Source organism: Emys orbicularis, chromosome 2 (genome assembly GCF_028017835.1).
Source record: "Emys orbicularis isolate rEmyOrb1 chromosome 2, rEmyOrb1.hap1, whole genome shotgun sequence".
Lineage (NCBI taxonomy): Eukaryota > Metazoa > Chordata > Testudines > Emydidae > Emys > Emys orbicularis.
In genome coordinates, this window is record NC_088684.1 from 297,836,945 (window position 1) to 297,856,326 (window position 19,382).

The window sequence follows — 19,382 nt, forward strand, 5'->3', positions numbered from 1 at the left end:
GGCGAGCTGCAGGCCCCAGCCCAATTTCACTCAAAAGACACAAGGAAGAACTTTTCTTAAAGGAGCCATGTCCTTTGGTTTGTCCCCCTGCCTAGCACTAAGGGGGTCTGCAGCTGGTTTCTCCTGGCTGAAGGGGGAGCACAGGTCCTGGTGAATTTGAGACCCATGCTTAACCGGAGAACCTTGGGCTGTTAGCATTCCCCTTTGCTTCCACAAACCAGCATGAGCATGCAATACCCCAAAAGCATACTTTGAATCAGTAAAGATATTAACCCATTTGTCTTTTGCCAGCTCGAGTGCACGAGTCAGGGCCACTAGTTCAGCAAGTTGGGCAGATGTCCCAGCAGGTAAACTTCCAGCTTCCACGGTATCATGAAGTGTCACAATAGCATAACCCGCCCTCCTTTGCCCATTTACAACAGTACTACTGCCATCCGTATACCATTCCAAGTCAGCATTTGGGAGTGGCTGATCTTTTAAATCTGGGCGGCTAGAGTAGTGGGCATCTATGATTTCCAGACAGTCATGTTCCTGCTTTTCTGTCTCTGGTAGCAGTGTAGCTGGATTAAGGGAGGGACAGGTTTGCAGGGTAACTTCAGGATTCTCTAACAGTTTCGCTTGGTGGCAAGCAACCCGAGCCTGTGTGAGCCAGAGACCACCCTTAGTATCCAGTAGGGCTTGAACCATACGGGGAATATACACTTGCACAGTTCCTCCCAGTGTCAGTTTTTCAGCTTCCCCAAGCACTAGGGCAGTGACTGCGACCGCCCTCAAACAGGCTGGCCATCCCTTTGAAACTTGATCCAGTTGCTTAGAGAAGTATGCCACGGGACGTTTCCAGGCACCTAATAGCTGAAATGCCCTGTCCGCTTCTGGGGACCAGTGAAAGGGGTCATGATCTGCTCCCTTAACACATTCATACAGAGGTTTAGCCCACAGTCCACTACCCTGTATCCTCGGAGTCCGATAAAATTCAGGAGACTCACAGTAGCTTTAAGACAAGGGATTAGACCCACAGCAGCAATTAGCAAATGATCTACATATTGCAGAAGGAGGGCTTTGTCCTCATTGTCCCACTCCTCCAAATCTCTGGCCAGAGCCTGTCCGAACAGAGTGGGGGAATTTTAAATCCCTGGGCCAATACTGTCCAGCAAAGCTGCTTGTTAACCCTTCTGTTGTCTTCCTTATGCCTGGCAGTATTTTGCAGATCTCATAGTTGCTTGGGCACATTCAGGCCCCCCTTTCTCTTGGTTGTCAGCCAAGTCTTAGCTGCGAACAATGTCCTTGGATAGTGCCAGCATGACTGAGCTTGCTAGCTATATTTTCCTCTCAGTTAACTCATTCTGTGCTTTTTCCTTCTCCCTTTCTCGGCTTCTTCTAACTTACAAAGGAACCTTCCACTTTCCACTCATACACCTTTTCTCCAACCATTAACACATACACATTACCATTATACATCCTTTCAGTAACATAACTTCTGTACAGAGCTTTGAAGCAACAAACCAGGACGAGCACACTCACTTCTGAGGATTCCACTCTGTACAATCTCTGGTATCCAATAGCTTTCCTTTTTAATGATCTTAAATGCCTTCTCTGTCTTCATCCCTAGCCTTAGCTATAACCTGATTCCGCTACACTTCAGACAACAAGGTTCTCATAAGTATATTGCAATCATCCCAGTCAGGCTTATGGCTTGCCAGACACCCTTCAAAGATTGAAATAAACCTGCTTGGATTCGTCGAGAACTCCCCTGCGTCTGCCTTGAAAGCAGCTAAGTGTACTGGGTTAAAAGCAACATGAGAATACACTGACACAATCTGGGCTGCACGATCCTGTGTTCCTGGACGGGCTATCACATTCTCAGTAATCAACGGATACAATCCCACCGAAGGGGTACTCTCTGGAGCCTGTGGGGGTGGAGGAGCCGAAGGGGACACCGATTCTGCCATTACAACAGTGGGAGGGTTCTGGGGTTTAGCAGCCGTTACTACCGAGTCTGTCGGAGTCAAATGGCACTTATGCAAAATATCAGCCCTATCTCTTAACACCATAAACGTATACGCATAGAGATGTTCATTGCATTTACCTGTTCTCTGACAAAACAAAAGCAACTGAAGGATCGTGTTGTAATTGAGTGATCCTTCCGGTGGCCACCTTTCTTGGCACTCTAGCTGATACTGAGGCCAATCAACTGTACAGAACCTTTTCAATTTACTTTTAATCAACTGGTCAGATCCAAACACTTTCCAGTTCCCCAGAATGCATTCTAAGGGTGTACACTGTACCCTGCCGGCTGTACTCTGTTCCTGCCCCATAGGGAGACTCTGGGCATCCCCAGGTCAAAACAGGTAGACACTGGGCGTCCCCAGGTCAAAACAGATAAAGTCCCCACTGGACTGTTCCTACCTTATCCAAGGGTCCGGTTCTGCACCGTCGCCCTATCCACGGGACCGTTTCCCCACCGTCGCCCGCAGCTGCTTCTCCACTGTCCAAGTGCGTTGCACCATTGTGCCCTCCGGGGTCGAGCAAACCACGTCTCCGCCGAGGCCCCCAATGAAGTCACCGGTGAGCGCTCTGGGCGTCGGTCGTCGTCGTAATCCGTTGGCCACCAGGAGGGATCCGGGCAAGGCTAAATTTCAGCCTCGAGCCCCACGTTGGGCGCCAAAACTGTTGCCTGCCTAAAAAGGCCTCAAGATGGCAAACAGGGGGTTCGTCGCCCGGTGTGCTTGGCACCAATAAAGACACCGAGGGGAGAAAGCAAGCCAAGTTTATTTCAGAGCTCTGAAATGGCACTAGGAGACCAGCATGTCTCAAATCCAGTGCAACAAATACAAACAAATTTTCCCTTTTATATTCCAAGCAGTTTCTGTGCAAGCCTTTGTCTATTTCACCCTTACCCCTCCCTTCCAGACAACAGTTACAGCAGGTACACAGTGTGCATGTTAGAAACTTTCCCTTCGCCTGCTTATCTCTTGGCCTTGCAAGGCCTGTTTACAGCAGTTTTCCCTCGTCTTATCACTACAAGTTTTGCTAGTGTGAACAAAACTACAGCTGTCTGCTAGAAAAGCTGACCCTTACATTTCTGCTTCAGCATGTAAGTAGTTAGCACAGAAGTAGGTGAGAGTTCACAAGATGGAGTTCTGTGGTTCAGGTAGGCCCAGAGCAGAAGAGCTTCATCGGCACTTTTGGCCTTCCACTCTTCCGAGTTACCTGGTAGCTATGCCTAGTGCACCCCAACACTGGGGGAAACACCAGGGTGGGCTGAGACTGGCTGGCTCGGTCCTTGAGAACGCCCCTGGCCCATACACCCCCCCAGCAGTCCCCTGGAGCCAGCCCAGAAGCTGCCTGCCCATCTCCCCCCAGCCCCCTGCCGAGAGGCTGCCCACCCCTCTGCAGCTAGCCCAGAAGCTGCCATACCCTAAATTATAAATAAATGGAGATATTCCATCTCCTAGAACTGGAAGGGACCTTGAAAGGTTATTGAGTCCAGCCCCCTGCCTTCACTAGGAGGACCAAGTACTGATTTTTGCCCCAGATCCCTAAGTGGCCCCCTCAAGGATAGAACTCTCAACCCTGGGTTTAGCAGGCCAATGCTCAAACCACTGAGCTATCCCTCCCCCCTGGCTGCTGGTCCCCCCTAGCCCAGATCCCTCTACCCTGAAAATCAGAAAGCATCACTCACCTCTGCCTGCAGTCTCCGAGCTGCAGTAGGGGCAGGGGAAACAGCTGATGGGCAGGACTTCGTGCCAAACAGCTGATTGGCTGCAGCCAGCCAAAGAGCTGATGAGGGCTGCTGCAGCATGCTAAATAGCTGATTGGCAGTTGCCAACAGCTGATCTCCCCGGGCATGCTAAGCAGCCTCCTCCTTGTCCTCCTCCCCCCTCCAAGCCTCCAGTGGGGGAAGGGGGAGGAGCAGCCTTCCCAGACGGAGCTCAGGCATGATTAGGGTGTGCCTGGGCACACCCGGCACACTCTGTATGCACACCTATGAGAATATGATGGGGGCTAATTTAGCTACAACGAATCAGGAAAGAGATCTTGGAGTCATTGTGGATAGTTCTCTGAAGACATCCACGCAGTGTGCAGAGGCGGTCAAAAAAGCAAACAGGATGTTAAGAATCATTAAAAAGGGGATAGAGAATAAGACGGAGAATATCTTATTGCCCTTATATAAATCCATGGTACGCCCACATCTCGAATACTGTGTACAGATGTGGTCTCCTCATCTCAAAAAAGATATACTGGCACTAGAAAAAGTTCAGAAAAGGGCAACTAAAAAGATTAGGGGTTTGGAATGGGTCCCATATGAGGAGAGATTAAAAAGGCTAGGACTTTTCAGCTTGGAAAAGAGGAGACTAAGGGGGGATATGATAGAGGTCTATAAAATCATGAGTGGTGTGGAGAAAGTGAATAAGGAAAAGTTATTTACTTGTTCCCATAATATAAGAACTAGGGGCCACCAAATGAAATTAATCGGCAGCAGGTTTAAAACAAATAAAAGGAAGTTCTTCTTCACACAGCGCACAGTCAACCTGTGGAAGTCCTTGCCTGAGGAGGTTGTGAAGGCTAGGACTATAACAGGGTTTAAAAGAGAACTAGATAAATTCATGGAGGTTAAGTCCATTAATGGCTATTAGCCAGGATGGGTAAGGAATGGCGTCCCTAGCCTCTGTTTGTCAGAGGGTGGAGATGGATGGCAGGAGAGAGATCACTTGATCATTACCTGTTAGGTTCACTCCCTCTGGGGCACCTGGCATTGGCCACTGTCGGTAGACAGGATACTGGGCTGGATGGACCTTTGGTCTGACCCAGTATGGCCGTTCTTATGTTCTTATGGATAGTGATACACACATTCACAAGTACCATGTCTAGTCTGTATTACACGTTTTATTAGAGTCACAAGCAAGGTTACAATTACCCAAGCATATAGAAACCCCAAGCGTACCCATGCACAAGTTATAAATATAGTCATACTCACATCCTTAAAACTAGTCTTAGCATCTGATGGATTCCTCACTCATTGAACATCAGTAGAAGAATGGTTCCTGCTGGAGTTTTCCCATAGGTAACCTATTTTACCCAATCGGGAGCCCTCTTTTATATTGTAATTTGGACTACACTTAACACTCAACGCATCTGTATAAACATGTCAACCCTCTTTTTCCTTTTCTGTATTTCTGCACCCCATGAATATTGGGGTGCCCTGTTTTTCATAGGTTGTTTGTAGTTCTTATTTTCATTAGCATCTACACACAACATGTACCCTGCAGTCAGGACATGTGTTGGAAAAGATGTTACAACAAGGTATCTCGTGATCTCAAACAGTACGCTGTGGTCAATTTTTTGCAACATCACCTGTAGGCACATCTTTCCAGTAGTCTTGTGACATAGGGTCTATGACACTACACCCCATATTTGTCATAGTAATATGATTATGACATAATTATGATGCAATCTGTATAAGATGGGTCATGTAGAGTGTCACTGGAAAAGTTATGATTTGCTGAATATAATGGTACTATTTGTAGGCATGTATCATGTTTGTATCTGAAGTTACAAATATTGACTCTGTGTCTGTATTTCACATGTAGCCACACCTGGGTGACACCCATTAGGCAAGATGCTTCCAGTCTAAATAGCTGGTGGTGAAGGGCCCAGGCAGGGTAATGGGCCATTAGGGAAAACAATGGGCCGTAGGAGAAGCTTAGCCCCCACCCGGTGAGCCTTCCTGAGGACACTCCAGACAGCCTGTGGGTAATGGCTGCTCTGACAGGAAACTCCATCTTGAATGCCTAGATTTTTCCACAGACTGGGCTGGGAACTGTTTAGAGAACAGATAAAGCTAAAGCTCTGTAAAGCAGGGAGTGACATCATCTGTTGTTCTTCACTCCCCCACAACTAAACACTTGCGAGAAGCTCCAGAGGAAAAGGACTTAGAATGGGGGTGAGGATCCCAAGCTGCAAAACAAGTGCAGCTTGTGCCTTGAGAATCTGCCAGCCTGCTTGTATCATCAGCCAGGGTGAGGAATTGCTCATTCAAATCCTACCCTTCTAGTATGTTAAGCTTAGTTTGCGTTTTTGTTTATTTACTAGGTAAACTGCTTTGATCCGTTTGCTATCACTTATAATCACGTAAAATCTATCTTTGTAGTTAATAAACTTGTTTTATGCTTTATCTAAACCAGTAAATCTGGAGTGAAGTGCTTGGAAATCTTAGCTCAAGGCTGTTGAGCTAAAGTTCGCCCCTCCCTCAACATTGAGGGAGGGGCGAACTTTATGAGCTTACTTTGTACAAATCTCTGTACAGTGCAAGACAGTACAATTTTGGGTTTATACTCCAGAGGGGGTGTGTGTGCCTGGGGAGCTGGGAAATTGGCAGGTGTCTGCTGGTTGCACTCAGATACCCCAGTTTGGCTGAGTGGTGCCACCTGCTGTTGCATTGGGTGATAACAAGGCCTGTGTTCGGCTGGCTGTGTCCCCAACCCTGTTGTGTGTCTTAGAGGGGCGCAGCAGTTCTCACAGCTCCCAGACTGCATCAACGGGGTGATAACCCGTCACAGGGTCACTCTTTGGTCACGTACTTACGTCAAGCATTTCTTAAGCCTATGTCCTAGTATGGCTAAGCTGACATCTTACAAGCCTCAGACTGTAGGTCTTGTGTTTCAGCCCTGCTTTACTTATATACCTAATGCTACTTATTACGTCTAAATACTTATCAGTCTTGTACCTCTATGATCCGACAACTGAACTCTATTTCAAATACAATGCTTATATATGACATAACTTATGAGTTAATCATAACACACAATAAATGAATGATAAAATGAACTAATTGGCTACACTGATGAGAGGGTGCACGCTAAGCCCTGCCCTTCTCACGGAGATAGGCAGCTAAGTCCAGGCTGCATGGAGTCCCCTATCTCTGCCAGCAATTCAAACCTGGGAGCTCCTCTCCTAGAGTAAGGTGGCTTGGTGCCTAAGCCACGTTTTGTGAGACTGAGTTAGGTATGTGCCGCATTCTGCACAAAACTGCCAGGGGAGAGGGGGGTAGTGGGGAAGACTTCCTCATATCCTTTAGCCCAGTGGTTACGGGATTCACTCAGGATGTGGGAGACTCCACGCTCCACAAAAGCAAGTTGTCAATGTGGAATTGTCACTGAAGAGGGGTGTGTCTAGTGAGGTTCCAGGGGGGATTGGTTCTAGGCCTGACACTATTGAATATGTTTAGAGATGATCTGGAAGTAAATATAAAATCTGCCGATGACAATCACTGGCAAAGTGGTACATAATGATGAGGACAGGGAATATGTACAGAGAGATCTGTCTTGCTCGGAGAGCTGGGCCCAATCAAACAATGTGTTTTCATACAGCCAAAGGCAAAGATCTGCTACTAGGCACAGAGAATGCAGCGCCTACCTACAGAACGGGGACTGTATCCTGGAAAGTTGTGACCCTGAAAAGGATTTGAGTGCTGCAACAGCCCTGGTCAAGCTGCCCCTGCTGGACACTCACCAGGTTCTTCATTTGGATCCTGCACACTGGACCCCTGGGTTCTGAAGCTTCCTGAGTCTGAACAGGGTCCAGGCACTAATTCTAGCTGTGGGTTTGTCTAATGCCCCTGTCTGAGAGCTGAGACTCTGCAACCCAACTACATAGGCCCTTAGACTAGTACTGTACTGCCCCCCCCTCCGACTCCCAGTAGCTTAAGCACACTCTTTTCCAGAGCTCCAACCTCGTGGGTTCTCTGGTTTACAGGTACCCCTTCAGGAAGATGTGATAATTGAAGCAAACAGACACAGGTTATGTCTACACTACAGAGCCTCTTCTGGCATTGCCCTCTAGTGTAGACACAGTTTACACCAGCAGAAGGAGTTTTTCTGTCAGTGTAGGAGCATCACCTCTCCGATCAACGTTAGCTAGGATGAGAGAAGTGCTTTTCTGTCAACATAGCTGCATCTGCACTGGGGTTTTTGTCAGCATAGCTATATTAGTCAGGGGTGTGATTTTTTTCACACCCCGTGAATGACATAGCTATGCTGGCATAAGTTTTAAGTGTAGACCAAGCCATGGGCTTTGCAAAAGGAATTTTGAAAACGCCTTATTACAGTGAGACACTTAAAGAGATTGATCTGTTCAGTTTACCAAAAAGAAAACTGGGAGGTGTTTGCAGCATACAAGGACCTTCAGAGGGAAAAAATACGGGGTGCTAAAGGGCTCTTTAATCTAACAGAGAAAGGCAGAAAAAGAATCAGTGGGTGGAAGTTAAAGTGAGACCAATTCACGTTAGAATGAAGACACAAATGTTTAACAGTGCGGGTGATTAACCATCGGAACAGGCTGCCTAGGGAAGTGGTGGAGTCTCCATCTCTTGACATCTCCAAGTCCAGACTGGCGCCTTTCTGGAAGATGTTTTAGTCAAATGTGAATTATTGGGCTCAGTACAAGAGTAACTGGGCGGGGGATTCTCCTGCCTATATTATACAGAAATCAGACTAGATGATCTAAGGCAGTGTTTCTCAGACTGGGGGTCCCAACCCAAAAGGGGGTTGAAGGCTATTGTGGGGGAGGCTGTGAGAGTGGTGGCTGCTGGCTGGGCACCGTGCTCTGAAGGCAGAGCCAGACCATGCCACCCTGACTTTTGTGCTGTTGCTGGAGGCAGTGCTGCCTTCAGAGCTGGGTGGCCAGAGAGCGGCGGCGGCTGGCTTCAGGGATGAGTACCACTTTTTTTGGGGGGGGGGGGGGGAAGTCATCACAGCCTGAACTATTTTCAAAGTTTGGCCCAGTTAAAAAAAAATAAAGTTTGAGAACCCCTGATCTAATGGGCACTTCTGGCTTTAAAATCTATGGCATAAAGATCCATTTTCCAAATATCTATACAGCTGGAATGTAAAAATAGCAGAAGTCCCCATTCCTGAATAAAAGCTGAAAAGTGTGTTTGTTTTACAGGCTTTCATGGTTCAGGTGTGAGGAGATTCACTGCAGGCTATTTTCCATCAGACCACCAATCTCTTGCCATATTATACCCTTCTTTGAGCTTCTTGCCAAAATTCATGATTCCCATCTCTTGTGTTCCATGCTTCCTGTACTTTTCCTTCTCTGCTGGCAGCAGTTCCTCTTTATTGGCGATCTTGGTTATTATCACAGCCTGTTCTCTCACCTCCTTCAGCGATTTTATGCGTCCCAGGGACCCAGGCTTCACTTCCTGCTCTTCTGACATGATCATCAGGTCAATGTATTCCGGAGTGGACAGTGGGTTTGGTTTTAAGGCAATTTCTTGCAGGCGTTGGAGGCTGAGAGATGATCTCTTAATGAGCTTTAGTACTATAACTTCTACTCTAGTGTATTCCTCACACAGCCTCTCAAAAACCTTCTCTGTCGTCATCACCTCATCAGAGGCCTTTTTGTACTTTTCCTGCAGCTCTGCATAGGTTTTTTTCTCTTTTTTGACTTCATATCCCCACTTGTACTGTTGATTGAAGTGAACGTTCCACACACATTTACCAGGACAAATCCTGCACTTTCCAGAACTGTCCATAGCCCAACATTTGTACTTGTCTTTATCATCAGCATATATACAGTTATCGTGACATGTGAAGTGACACACCTGGCAGTTTGTTAGAAACAAACCTGTGCCACTGATGTCTTCTTTCACTGCCACTGTTCGTTCTACCTCGTACTCAAAGTTTTTATTGGCCTCCATATGACCCTTATGCTGTTCCAGAGCTCGCTCAGTCTGTCTTAGCTCCTCTAGCTTGGTCAGGCCAGCTTTGATTTGCGGCTGCAGCCCTTGCACGGCCGTCTCCAGCTCCTTCCGCTCTCTGAGAACTTCCTGGGTTAATGTTAAACTTTTAGTCTTTAAAGATCTTAAGGACTTAAAAAAAGTCTCCATGCTGCTAGCTCCCATTTCCCAGAACATTGCATCAAAATTACAGCTGCCCTTGCCAGCTCCAGCATTGCTGGCAAACAGTGCGGAGTTGTTGAATTTGAAATGAACAGGGACACCCTGAGCATCTTTAGTACAAGGCACCTCAGACGCGTTAATGGCCTCCAGGACAGGGGGCGTCTGTCCATCTGCGAAGGTGATCAGGATTTGTATATTGTCTTTTATATCCTTCCCAAAAATGGAGAGCACTGAGTCAAACACATACTTCTGGGAGTGTGTCAAACGAGCTGAGGAGGCTTGAACTACAAAGCAGACGGCGTCTATTTGATCAATGGCCCCTGGAGTGGAAAAAAATGCTCTGATTTGCTCAGTTAACTTTATGTCATGTTCAATTCCTCTAGTATCACCAAATCCCGGGGTGTCTATTATAGTCAGGGAATAAGGGACTTTGAAGCCCTCCTTGCAATTGACCTCGTAGGCAGTCACTTCAGATGTCTGGCTCTGGGCTTGGCTTCTGTTTGTAGTTTCATGGATTAGTTTGAATCTGAATTCATCTTTCCACTGCACACCCAGGACATAGTTGATCATCCCATTGATGAGTGTAGTTTTCCCTGACCCAGTTGCTCCCATCACCATAATCACTTTTTTAGAGACATGATGTGTCTTTTCTCCAAGTCTGCACTTCAGATAAGATGACATAGGACCTAATGCTATCTTGTCTAATGGAAGGGCATAGACTGACGGCTGCCCTTTTTTTATGAGCTTGCTCTTTTTGCGCAGAAAGTCTGCTAATTTATTTGATTCTTCTTTTCTTTGTGTTGAAACAATAACCTCCTCACTTGGGGCACTCACAGCCCCATCCGCACACACAGCCGACACCCGGAATCTGTAGGGAGTCTCAGGCCTCAGTCCACCAATGGTACAGAACTCTGTTCTCTCTCCTGTCCTTCGTTCCAGCCATTTGTCTTTCTGCTCACCTCCAGCTTCCTCTTTATAGTCCACCTTATATGCCCTTATACTGACTCCATCTCCAATGACACTTGGACTCTTCCAGGTGAGAGTGATGGCTGATGATTCTACAGTAACTTTTTCTGGCTTCCCAGGAGGGCTGATAGGGGGAAGAGTCTTCACAGGATCACTCATGTCGCTGCTCTCGCTGAGCCCTGGTTTGCTCACTGCCGTGTATCGGAACTGGTACTTGGTGTTTGGACGTAGCCCTGTTACTGTGAATGTCTCTTGTGTGTTATTTACATCCACAGCCATCCAGTTCTCCTGCCCTACCATTCTGTACTCCACCAGATAGCAAGATATCTCCTTTCTCCCAAAGGCTGCTGGTTTAAACGTGAGATGCACATGGTCATTTCTGACTCCATCTATCAGGAGAGGAAGAGGTTTTGATGGAGGTTCATAGTTAGTGCTGACCAGGTCTCCATTTTCATAGAGGTAAATTGAAGCTCCCGGATTGTCCTTGTCTGGGACCGAGGCCACAATGAATCGAGTCTTCCCATTAGATTTATTGACACGGGCAAAGTCTGAAATGGATTTTGCAGATTTTCGGACATTTTCTTTCCTCTGTTTGTCCTCAAACCACAGTTTGGATTTGTCGCTGACATAACTGACTGATGCAGGATCTTGGGTATTCTTCATAAACTGGGTCTGAAGGTAGAGTTTTAAATCTGATAAATATGGTTCCTCTTCATGTAATGAAGTGAACATAAAGGAGACAACAAAGTCATTCTTAAGATCAACTACTATTTCATCCAGTTTATTCTGGGAGGACACTACTTCCACATCCTTTATGGCAGAAATATAGGTTTTGACAAAATTCATTTCTCGTTCCTTTTTATCCAGAAATTCATTGAGTTGCTGGGTATTGAACAGTGATCGGTTTTTGCAGATTAAAACGTCCACCAGGGCCCCTTCCTCTTCTCCACCTCCACGAATGGAGGGTAAGAGTCCTGCTAGCTGTTTCTGGAATGTCTGTCTGTGTTGCTTACAGATATCTTTGAATTGCTGGATTTTACTCTTGATTTCGGGGAAGGTTGAGGCAATTGGATTCTTCAATGCATCATTGCATCGCATGTCTAATTCTGTCAGTTGCTCCAGGGCGGTTTGAACATCAAAGATCAGTTCTGTGCTGATCTCACGCACGACCTGAGCCGCTCTGGAATCCAGCTTGGTCAGCGGGTACAGCCAGACTCTCACTGGTACGGCCTTCTCCCCACTGTCACCCAGCAGCTTCGGGAGAGTGGAATAGGTTTTCATGGCATCTTGGTAAGTAACTGGATTGTTCTGAAGAGCAAAATCACCATAAAACTTACAACTAAGTTTTTCAGCTTGTGCTTTTTCCGTGTCATCCATTTTGAGAGATCCTTTCCCTTCGATGGAAACCAGGGGTATCTTTTTAATGATAACCTGGAGTTTTCCCTGTATGTCTTGCATGTTCTCAGATGAAGAAACGTCCTGATCAAAGACAAAAAAAGCCTGCGCCCCGTACAGCACAGCCGTGACCACGTGGGTGGCCGTGCCTTGGTCAAACACATCAGGGTAAGAGATATTATGGTGCCCTAAATGGCTCATGGTCAGCTGCTTAAACTGTGTTGTAGTTGAGTACTGGAGAGAAACACGGGCTTGATGTTTTGATGTCTTGGTATCACTTAAATATTCTGCGGCTCCATTCACTTCCACCAGGCCAGACAGGAAACTGGCGTTCAGCGATGCTGTGACACTGAGGGCAGAGGCCTTGTCTTCAGTGGCATCAGATGCAACAATCTGAAGTTCAGTCTTGGATTGTGGTTTTGTGTCTACATGATTTTGAAGTGTCTCCAGGTCCCATAAAGTGATGCCTAGAATAGTACAGACAGACACATGGTAAATGGCAGAGAGGGTAAGAAACCTTTCTGTTCTGTAACTGCAAGACATTTTCTAACATTAAAAGAAGAGCTGAATGTCCCTGAACAAACTGTCTGATCTGGTAACATGCTTCACTCATTGTGTCTGTGCGAGAATAAACATAGATTAGCATTCATTCATTTATAAGTCTAACATAAACACACAACCCTGACTCTGCAAAGTTATAATTAACATGACATTTTTACTGTAGCCTGCTGCACCTAGGGCAGTTTCAGCAGCTGATAATGAGATTGTTATGCGTACATGCACTTATAAGAACGGCCATACTGGGTCAGAGCAAAGATCCAACTAGCCCAGTATCCTGTCTTCCGACAGTGGCCAATGCCAGGTACCCTGGAGGGAATGAACAGAACAGGGGATGGATCACTTGATGATTCCCTATCGCCCATTCCTAGCTTCTGCCAAACAGAGGCTGGGGACACCATCCCTGCCCATCCTGGCCAATAGCCATTGATGGATCTGTCCTCCATGAATTTATCTAGTTCCTTTTTGAACCTTGTTATAGTCTGGGCCTTCACAACATCCTCTGGCAAAGAGTTCCACAGGTTGACTGTGGATTTCCAAAGTTTATGGTAAACTAAATTGTGTTTGTAATTGAGCTTAGTTTTGGTCATGTATGTAGCTAGACATGCCCACTATGATGTTATTGACATAAACTATGACCATATAGATCATTGTTGCAACCACTGTTATATATTTGCAGCAAATATTGTACAAAGGTTGTCGTGTAAGGTGAATGAGGTTATGATTTGCTGGTTATGATTATGCTGTCTGTATATGTGTATCATTTTGTAGTATTGGCTATGTACTTGTATCTCAATGTGTTTTGATTCTAAGTAGCCTCAGTGAAGCATTTGGTCAGCTTCTTGAGAAAGGACTATTCTGAGTAAGTGCCCAATCAAGAAACACTTAAGCTAACAATGAACTTTGGGAGACGCCAATCCACATCTGAGCTTTCCTAACATGTAAACAATGGCGTCGGCCTGTAAAGAACTGAGTCATGCATGGACGTGTGACTTGCCCATGTGACTACAAACTCCATCTTGTTGCTGTGATTTTGCACAGGAGAACCAAGGGGTTTCCGCTCACAAGACAGAGAATATAAAAGGCCCTGGAAACTGCTCCATTTTGTCTTCAATCCTGCTTCTTACTTCTGGAGGAACCTTGCTACAAACTGAAGCTCTGAACAAAGGACTGAATGACCCATCCCAGCTGTGGATGGACTCCAGAGACTTGATTTGAACCTGCAGTTTATTCATCACTGCTACAAGCCTGAACCAAGAACTTTGCCATCACTGTATGTAATTGATTCAATTTAACCAATTCTAGCTCTCATCTATATCTTTTTCCTTTTATGAATAAACCTTTAGATTTTTGATTCTAAAGGATTGGCAACAGCGTGATTTGTGGGTAAGATCTGACTGGCATATTGACCTGGGTCTGGGGTTTGGTCCTTTTGGGATTGAGAGAACCTTTCTTCTTTTAATGGGGTATTGGTTTTCCAAACCATTCATCTCCATAACGAGTAGCACTGGTGGTGATACTGGGAAACTGGAGTGTCTGAGGGAATTGCTTGTGTGACTTGTGGTTAGCCAGTGGGGCGAGACCGAAGTCCTCTCTGTTTGGCTGGTTTGGTGATGCCTTAGAAGTAAAGGAAACCCAGCCTGGGGCTGTGACTGTCCTGCTCTAAGCAATTTGTCCTGAATTGATACTCAGTTGTGTCCCACCAAAGCCAGCATCGTTACACCCATGCTCTCACTTCTTTTTGTCTGCCTATTGCTGTCCCTCGCAGTAAGATTTCTGCAGACAGCTAGTTCTGTGTGGCATGTGATGCACTTGGCATTAGCTTTGTTTATCACCAACCCCTTTCTCCCTCACTGCTGAACTCACATAAAAATACACACACGTTCTAGAACTCTCACCCCTTTGTGGTGTGTCTTAGACAACAGAGAACCTGCATGAAGAACCAACAGTTACGTTCTGGTAGCTCTGTCTACCAAAGTCTGTTATTTTGTAAAATGAGTTATCAACAAAATATACGATCTGGAAGAGTCTGATACACAAATACAGGACCCTGTCCCTAATGGAGGAAGGGCTCCTTTGGAGCTGGGGACTGCAAGATACATCCCCATCTGGATCACCATGTTCACATTCAGGCACAGTACAAGTGTTAACTGACTTCAGTGGGGCTTAAAGTCACATGCATGTGTAAGTACCTTCCTGAGCTGGGGCCTTAAAGGAGGTTTAGGCACCGGACTGGGCACTTATTCTTGGATCAATATCATCATCCACATGGATCCCAAAGCATCTCCCAGATTGTCCTAGCTCAGGGGTTCTCAAACTTCATTGCACCACAACCCCCTTAAGACACTAAAAATTACTACATGAGCCCAGGAAGGGGGAACCAAAGCCTGAGCCCCGCTGCCCTGGGTGGAGGAGCCAAAGCCAAAGCCCAAGTCACGCTGCCCCAGACGGGGGGCCAAAGTCCAGGCAGGGGCTTGTAACCTGAGCCCCGCCGCCCAGGGCTGAAGCCTGTGGGACCCAGCAAGTCTAAGCCAGCCCTGGTGACTCCATTAAAATGGGGTCGTAACCCACTTTGGGGTCCCAGCCCACAGTTTGAGAACTGCTGTACTAGCTGCTTCTGCACTACAATATCTCTAAACTTAAATTTAAAAAACCTTGACATTAAGAATTTGAAGGTTTCAAAGCCAAGCAGTAAAAGGTCAGGAAAGCAAATAACTCAGATTAAAAATCTGTTTTGAGGTAGGTTTTCAATGTGTGGCCCCAGGCAGGGCTGCCGAGAGCGGGTTCGGGCCCCACTGAAATTTTTTTTTCGGGCCTCCCAGCAAGGGCAGACCAGCTAAACAGGACCGACAAGGGGTGGGGGGGAAGCCGGGCCCGGAATTTTTTCGGGCCGCCCAGCAAGGGCGGACTGGCTAAACAGGGCCGACGAGAGGTGGGGGGAAGCCGGGCCCCAGACCCCCTTCCGGACCGCCTGGCCCCGGTAATTTGTACTGGCCTCCCCCGCCCCTTCGTCGGCCCTGGCTCCCGGCCTGAGTTACTGGACACTACTCAACCCCTGCACTGAATCCAGAACTGTTCATTTCCTCCCGGGTGCCCATCACTGTAATATCCAAGTGCTTCAAGAACATTCACCCACTTCTCTTCACAGCACCCCTGGGAGGCAGAGGGATGTAAATATCCCTATTTTACGGGTGAGGAACTGAGGCACAGAGAGTAAGGACAAAACAGCCACTCATTTGGGTGCCTGACTTGAGAAGCCCAGGGCCTGAGTTTTCTTCAGCGCTTTTAGCAGTTTTATAGAACTTCATATGTACAAAGCGCAGCTCCCACTGACTTCTGCAGATCTAACCAGCCAGACAGGGGAAGGAGAGACTCGTCTGCCAGCGGGATTTGCAGCTAGTTGCTGTTAGCAAAGAAATGTAGGGCCAGATTTTTAAAGGTATTTAGATGCCTAAACCAGTGGCATAGCTAGGACAGGAAAATGGGGGTGGGCCCCGGCTTTGGGTGCTGGGGGAGGGGGAAGGGGACTGCCATCTCCCCTGTGGTGGGCCGGTGGGTGCTGGGGGAGGGGGAAGGGGACTGCCATCACATGTGGCTTCCTTCCTCCCCTGCAGCCTGCTGCCCCTCACCCTAGCCTCACTAGGGGTGGGGGATGGGGCTTCCCCTTGCCCAGCGTTGGGCAGGAGTGGGGGCTGCGGGGGGGGGGGTGGATCACAGGGTCAAACACTCACCGAAGCCCCAGCAGCTGCTCAGGTGAGTGAAGTCCACTCCAGATGTCCGTCTCCCGGACAGAAGCCCCCTTGGCGTCTCCTCCCGGTGGGTGCCAGGGGAGGGGAGGGATGCAAAACATGTGTGTGCCTCCTCCATCCTCCCCCCTCTCCTGTCCTGCTCCCCCTCCTCCTGTGCTGCTATAGCCCTAGGCAGAAACAGCAGCAGGCTGCGGGCAGCACAAGCAAGGGAGAGGCACCTGCTGTTTTCTTTCAGGCAGGGAAGCTCCGGGGGTGGGGTGGGGGACGCTCCGGGATGGGGGGGGGCTGGCGGCGGGGGCCGGGGTCCACTCTAGGCAGGGCCAGGGGAGAAACCCAGCTCCAGATATGGGTGGAGCACAGCCCCCAGCCCTGAATATTCCTGGTGCTCAGGCACCACGGGCCCATATAACTCGCCGCCTGTGGGGCCCGCACTAGTGACTCCTGTCATGCCAAAGGGAGCTCTGCTAACGGCTCGGCCTGCGAGGAACTGGGGAGGAGGCCGGCACATGGCCATGCATAGGGCAGAGCCAGCGCCCGGCTGGAGGTTCCAGTGGTGCACATCGGGTGGGAGAGCTCCTCAGGGGATGGGAGGGCTGGAGAAGAGTCAGGGAGAAAGTGGCTGCCTGGCATCCGAGTCAAACTCAAGCTGACTTTAGTCAAACACAAGTTCCTGGGCTCAATAGAGGGGTAACGAGGTGAAATTTAATGGCCTATGATATACAGACTAGTGGCTCTGATGGTTTCTTCTGGCCTTAATATCTATGAATCTGTGAAAAGAGTCAGACTCTTGTTTCCTTCAACTGCATTACCGAGACATTTGATCTCCCAATATTAGCCTCCTTGTGCACAGAACAGCTGTTCGGTGGCTGGAGCTGGGGTGGCCTTAAGATAGACGGGGGGTGACCAGGCCAGTTAGGAGTCCATCATGAGACAGGTTATAACTGGGTACAAAAAATAATTAGATCAGTTCCTGGAGAACAGGTCCATAAATGGCTATTAGCCAAGATGGTCAGGGTGCAACCCCAGGCTCTGGGTGTCCCTAAACCTCTGTTTGCCAGAACCTGGGACTGGACGACAGGGGATGGATCACTTAATGATTGCTCTGTTCTGTTCATTACCTCTGAGGCATCTGGCATTGGCCACTGTCAGAAGACAGGATACTGGGCTAGGTGGACCACTGGCCTGACCCAGTAGAGCCATTCTTATATTCTTAGGTTACTAAATGCCAGGGAGGGGATGTTTAGAGTCTCTTGGTTGGTGGGTGGGGATGTGAGAGAGCAGCCACCCCGAGAAAAGATTAGGGGAAAATAAACCCTCCCAAGTGGGCAGCGAGTAGTTACTTTTAATCAGGCACGTGAGATGTTTTAGTTCTACATGATCCAGAACCAATGGCAGCAGGTCACCAGCCCAACGCGCGTACCTCCTGCCCCATGCAGTTACTTCAGCCCAGACCCTGGGGAATGTTCTGGGCCATTTCTGTAATACCCATAAGCAGGTCACTCACAGCGCACTGGGCTCGTTCTCAGGTGTGAAGGGGTTTGACTGTGACCCTTTCCTCCTCTCACTCCTGAGTTCAGGGGCTACAGCTGGGGAATTACCTGGGATGAGGGAGTCGCTGCGGCAGTCGTACAACATCCCCAGCTGGAACGGGCGGCCCAGAGCCGGCAGCTCAATGGTGTCAGCTGACATGGCCATGGTTTAACGTCCAACCACTTTCCTCTGTGTCACACCTGCAAGAAATAACTCGTGTTACACTTAGGTCCTCCAGGGGGCAGCAGATTCAAATGCTTCTCCTTGGCTGCGAACTTCACACCTCTCCGACCAGGTGAGTTGGGTTCATCACACTGGAAGTGTGAGTTTGTGAGCATGGATCTATGTCACTTCCTGACACACACTCAGGTGCATCGTACTGAGGGCCCAGAAACTGATTCCCAACAGTAACTAGTCCATGCAGGAGCCTGGTAAAAGGGCTAGTTTCACTCCTTTGTGCATCATTTTGATGCTACTGACATGACTGGGGGATTTCAGTGATCTCACGGTCTAGTGCAAACACAGAGCTCTGGGCAACAGTGAAGGGAAATGTGGGTGTGGAAAGCTGGTGAGCTCAGCTAGGGCAGGGTTGCTGGAAGAAGTGGGTTTGAAGGAGAAAGCTGAAGGGGGAGAGAAGGAGATGGTTGGACAGGATAAGGCAGACTGGGGTAGGAGGCCTGACTCTTCACTGCTTTATACCCGGTGTCGTCACTGACACCCCTACAAAGCAAGTATGAAATGCGTCGACTCTGGTCTGGTAGCATTTTAAACCCACTTTTGCACAGGTGTCAAAAATGACGCAGGCACCAGGCAGGGGAGAATCAGGCTCTAAGCAGTTAGGACCCGAAGGAAGCAGTAAGACGAGGGGACTGGGAGACAGTGGGAGGAGAGATGTAGGCAGGGGAGACTCAGGCTCTAAGCAGTTGGGACCCGAAGGAAGCAGTAAGAGGAGGGGACTGGGAGACAGTGGGAGGAGAAATGTGGGCAGGGGAGACTCAGGCTCTGAGCAGTTAGGACCCGAAGGAAGCAGTAAGACGAGGGGACTGGGAGACAGTGGGAGGAGAGATGTAGGCAGGGGAGACTCAGGCTCTGAGCAGTTAGGACCCGAAGGAAGCAGTAAGACGAGGGGACTGGGAGACAGTGGGAGGAGAGATGTAGGCAGGGGAGAATCAGGCTCTGAGCAGTTAGGACCCGAAGGAAGCAGTAAGGCGAGGGGACTGGGAGACAGTGGGAGGAGAGATGTAGGCAGGGGAGAATCAGGCTCTAAGCAGTTGGGACCCGAA

At 48.3% G+C, this 19,382-nt stretch overlaps 1 protein-coding gene across 1 annotated transcript in view; it reads right to left on the reverse strand.

Annotated features, from left to right (window-relative positions):
• Positions 1-8,983: 8,983 nt before the first annotated feature.
• Positions 8,984-19,382, reverse strand: part of LOC135873902 (uncharacterized) — a 35,116-nt gene continuing 24,717 nt past the window's right edge. Inside the window, exons 2-3 of the mRNA XM_065398511.1 lie at positions 18,168-18,299; positions 8,984-12,729 (exon numbers count right to left, since the gene is read on the reverse strand). Of these exons, the coding sequence (XP_065254583.1) occupies positions 8,984-12,729; positions 18,168-18,264 (3,843 nt within the window). The 5' untranslated portion in view covers positions 18,265-18,299. The remainder of the gene's footprint in view (positions 12,730-18,167; positions 18,300-19,382) is intronic.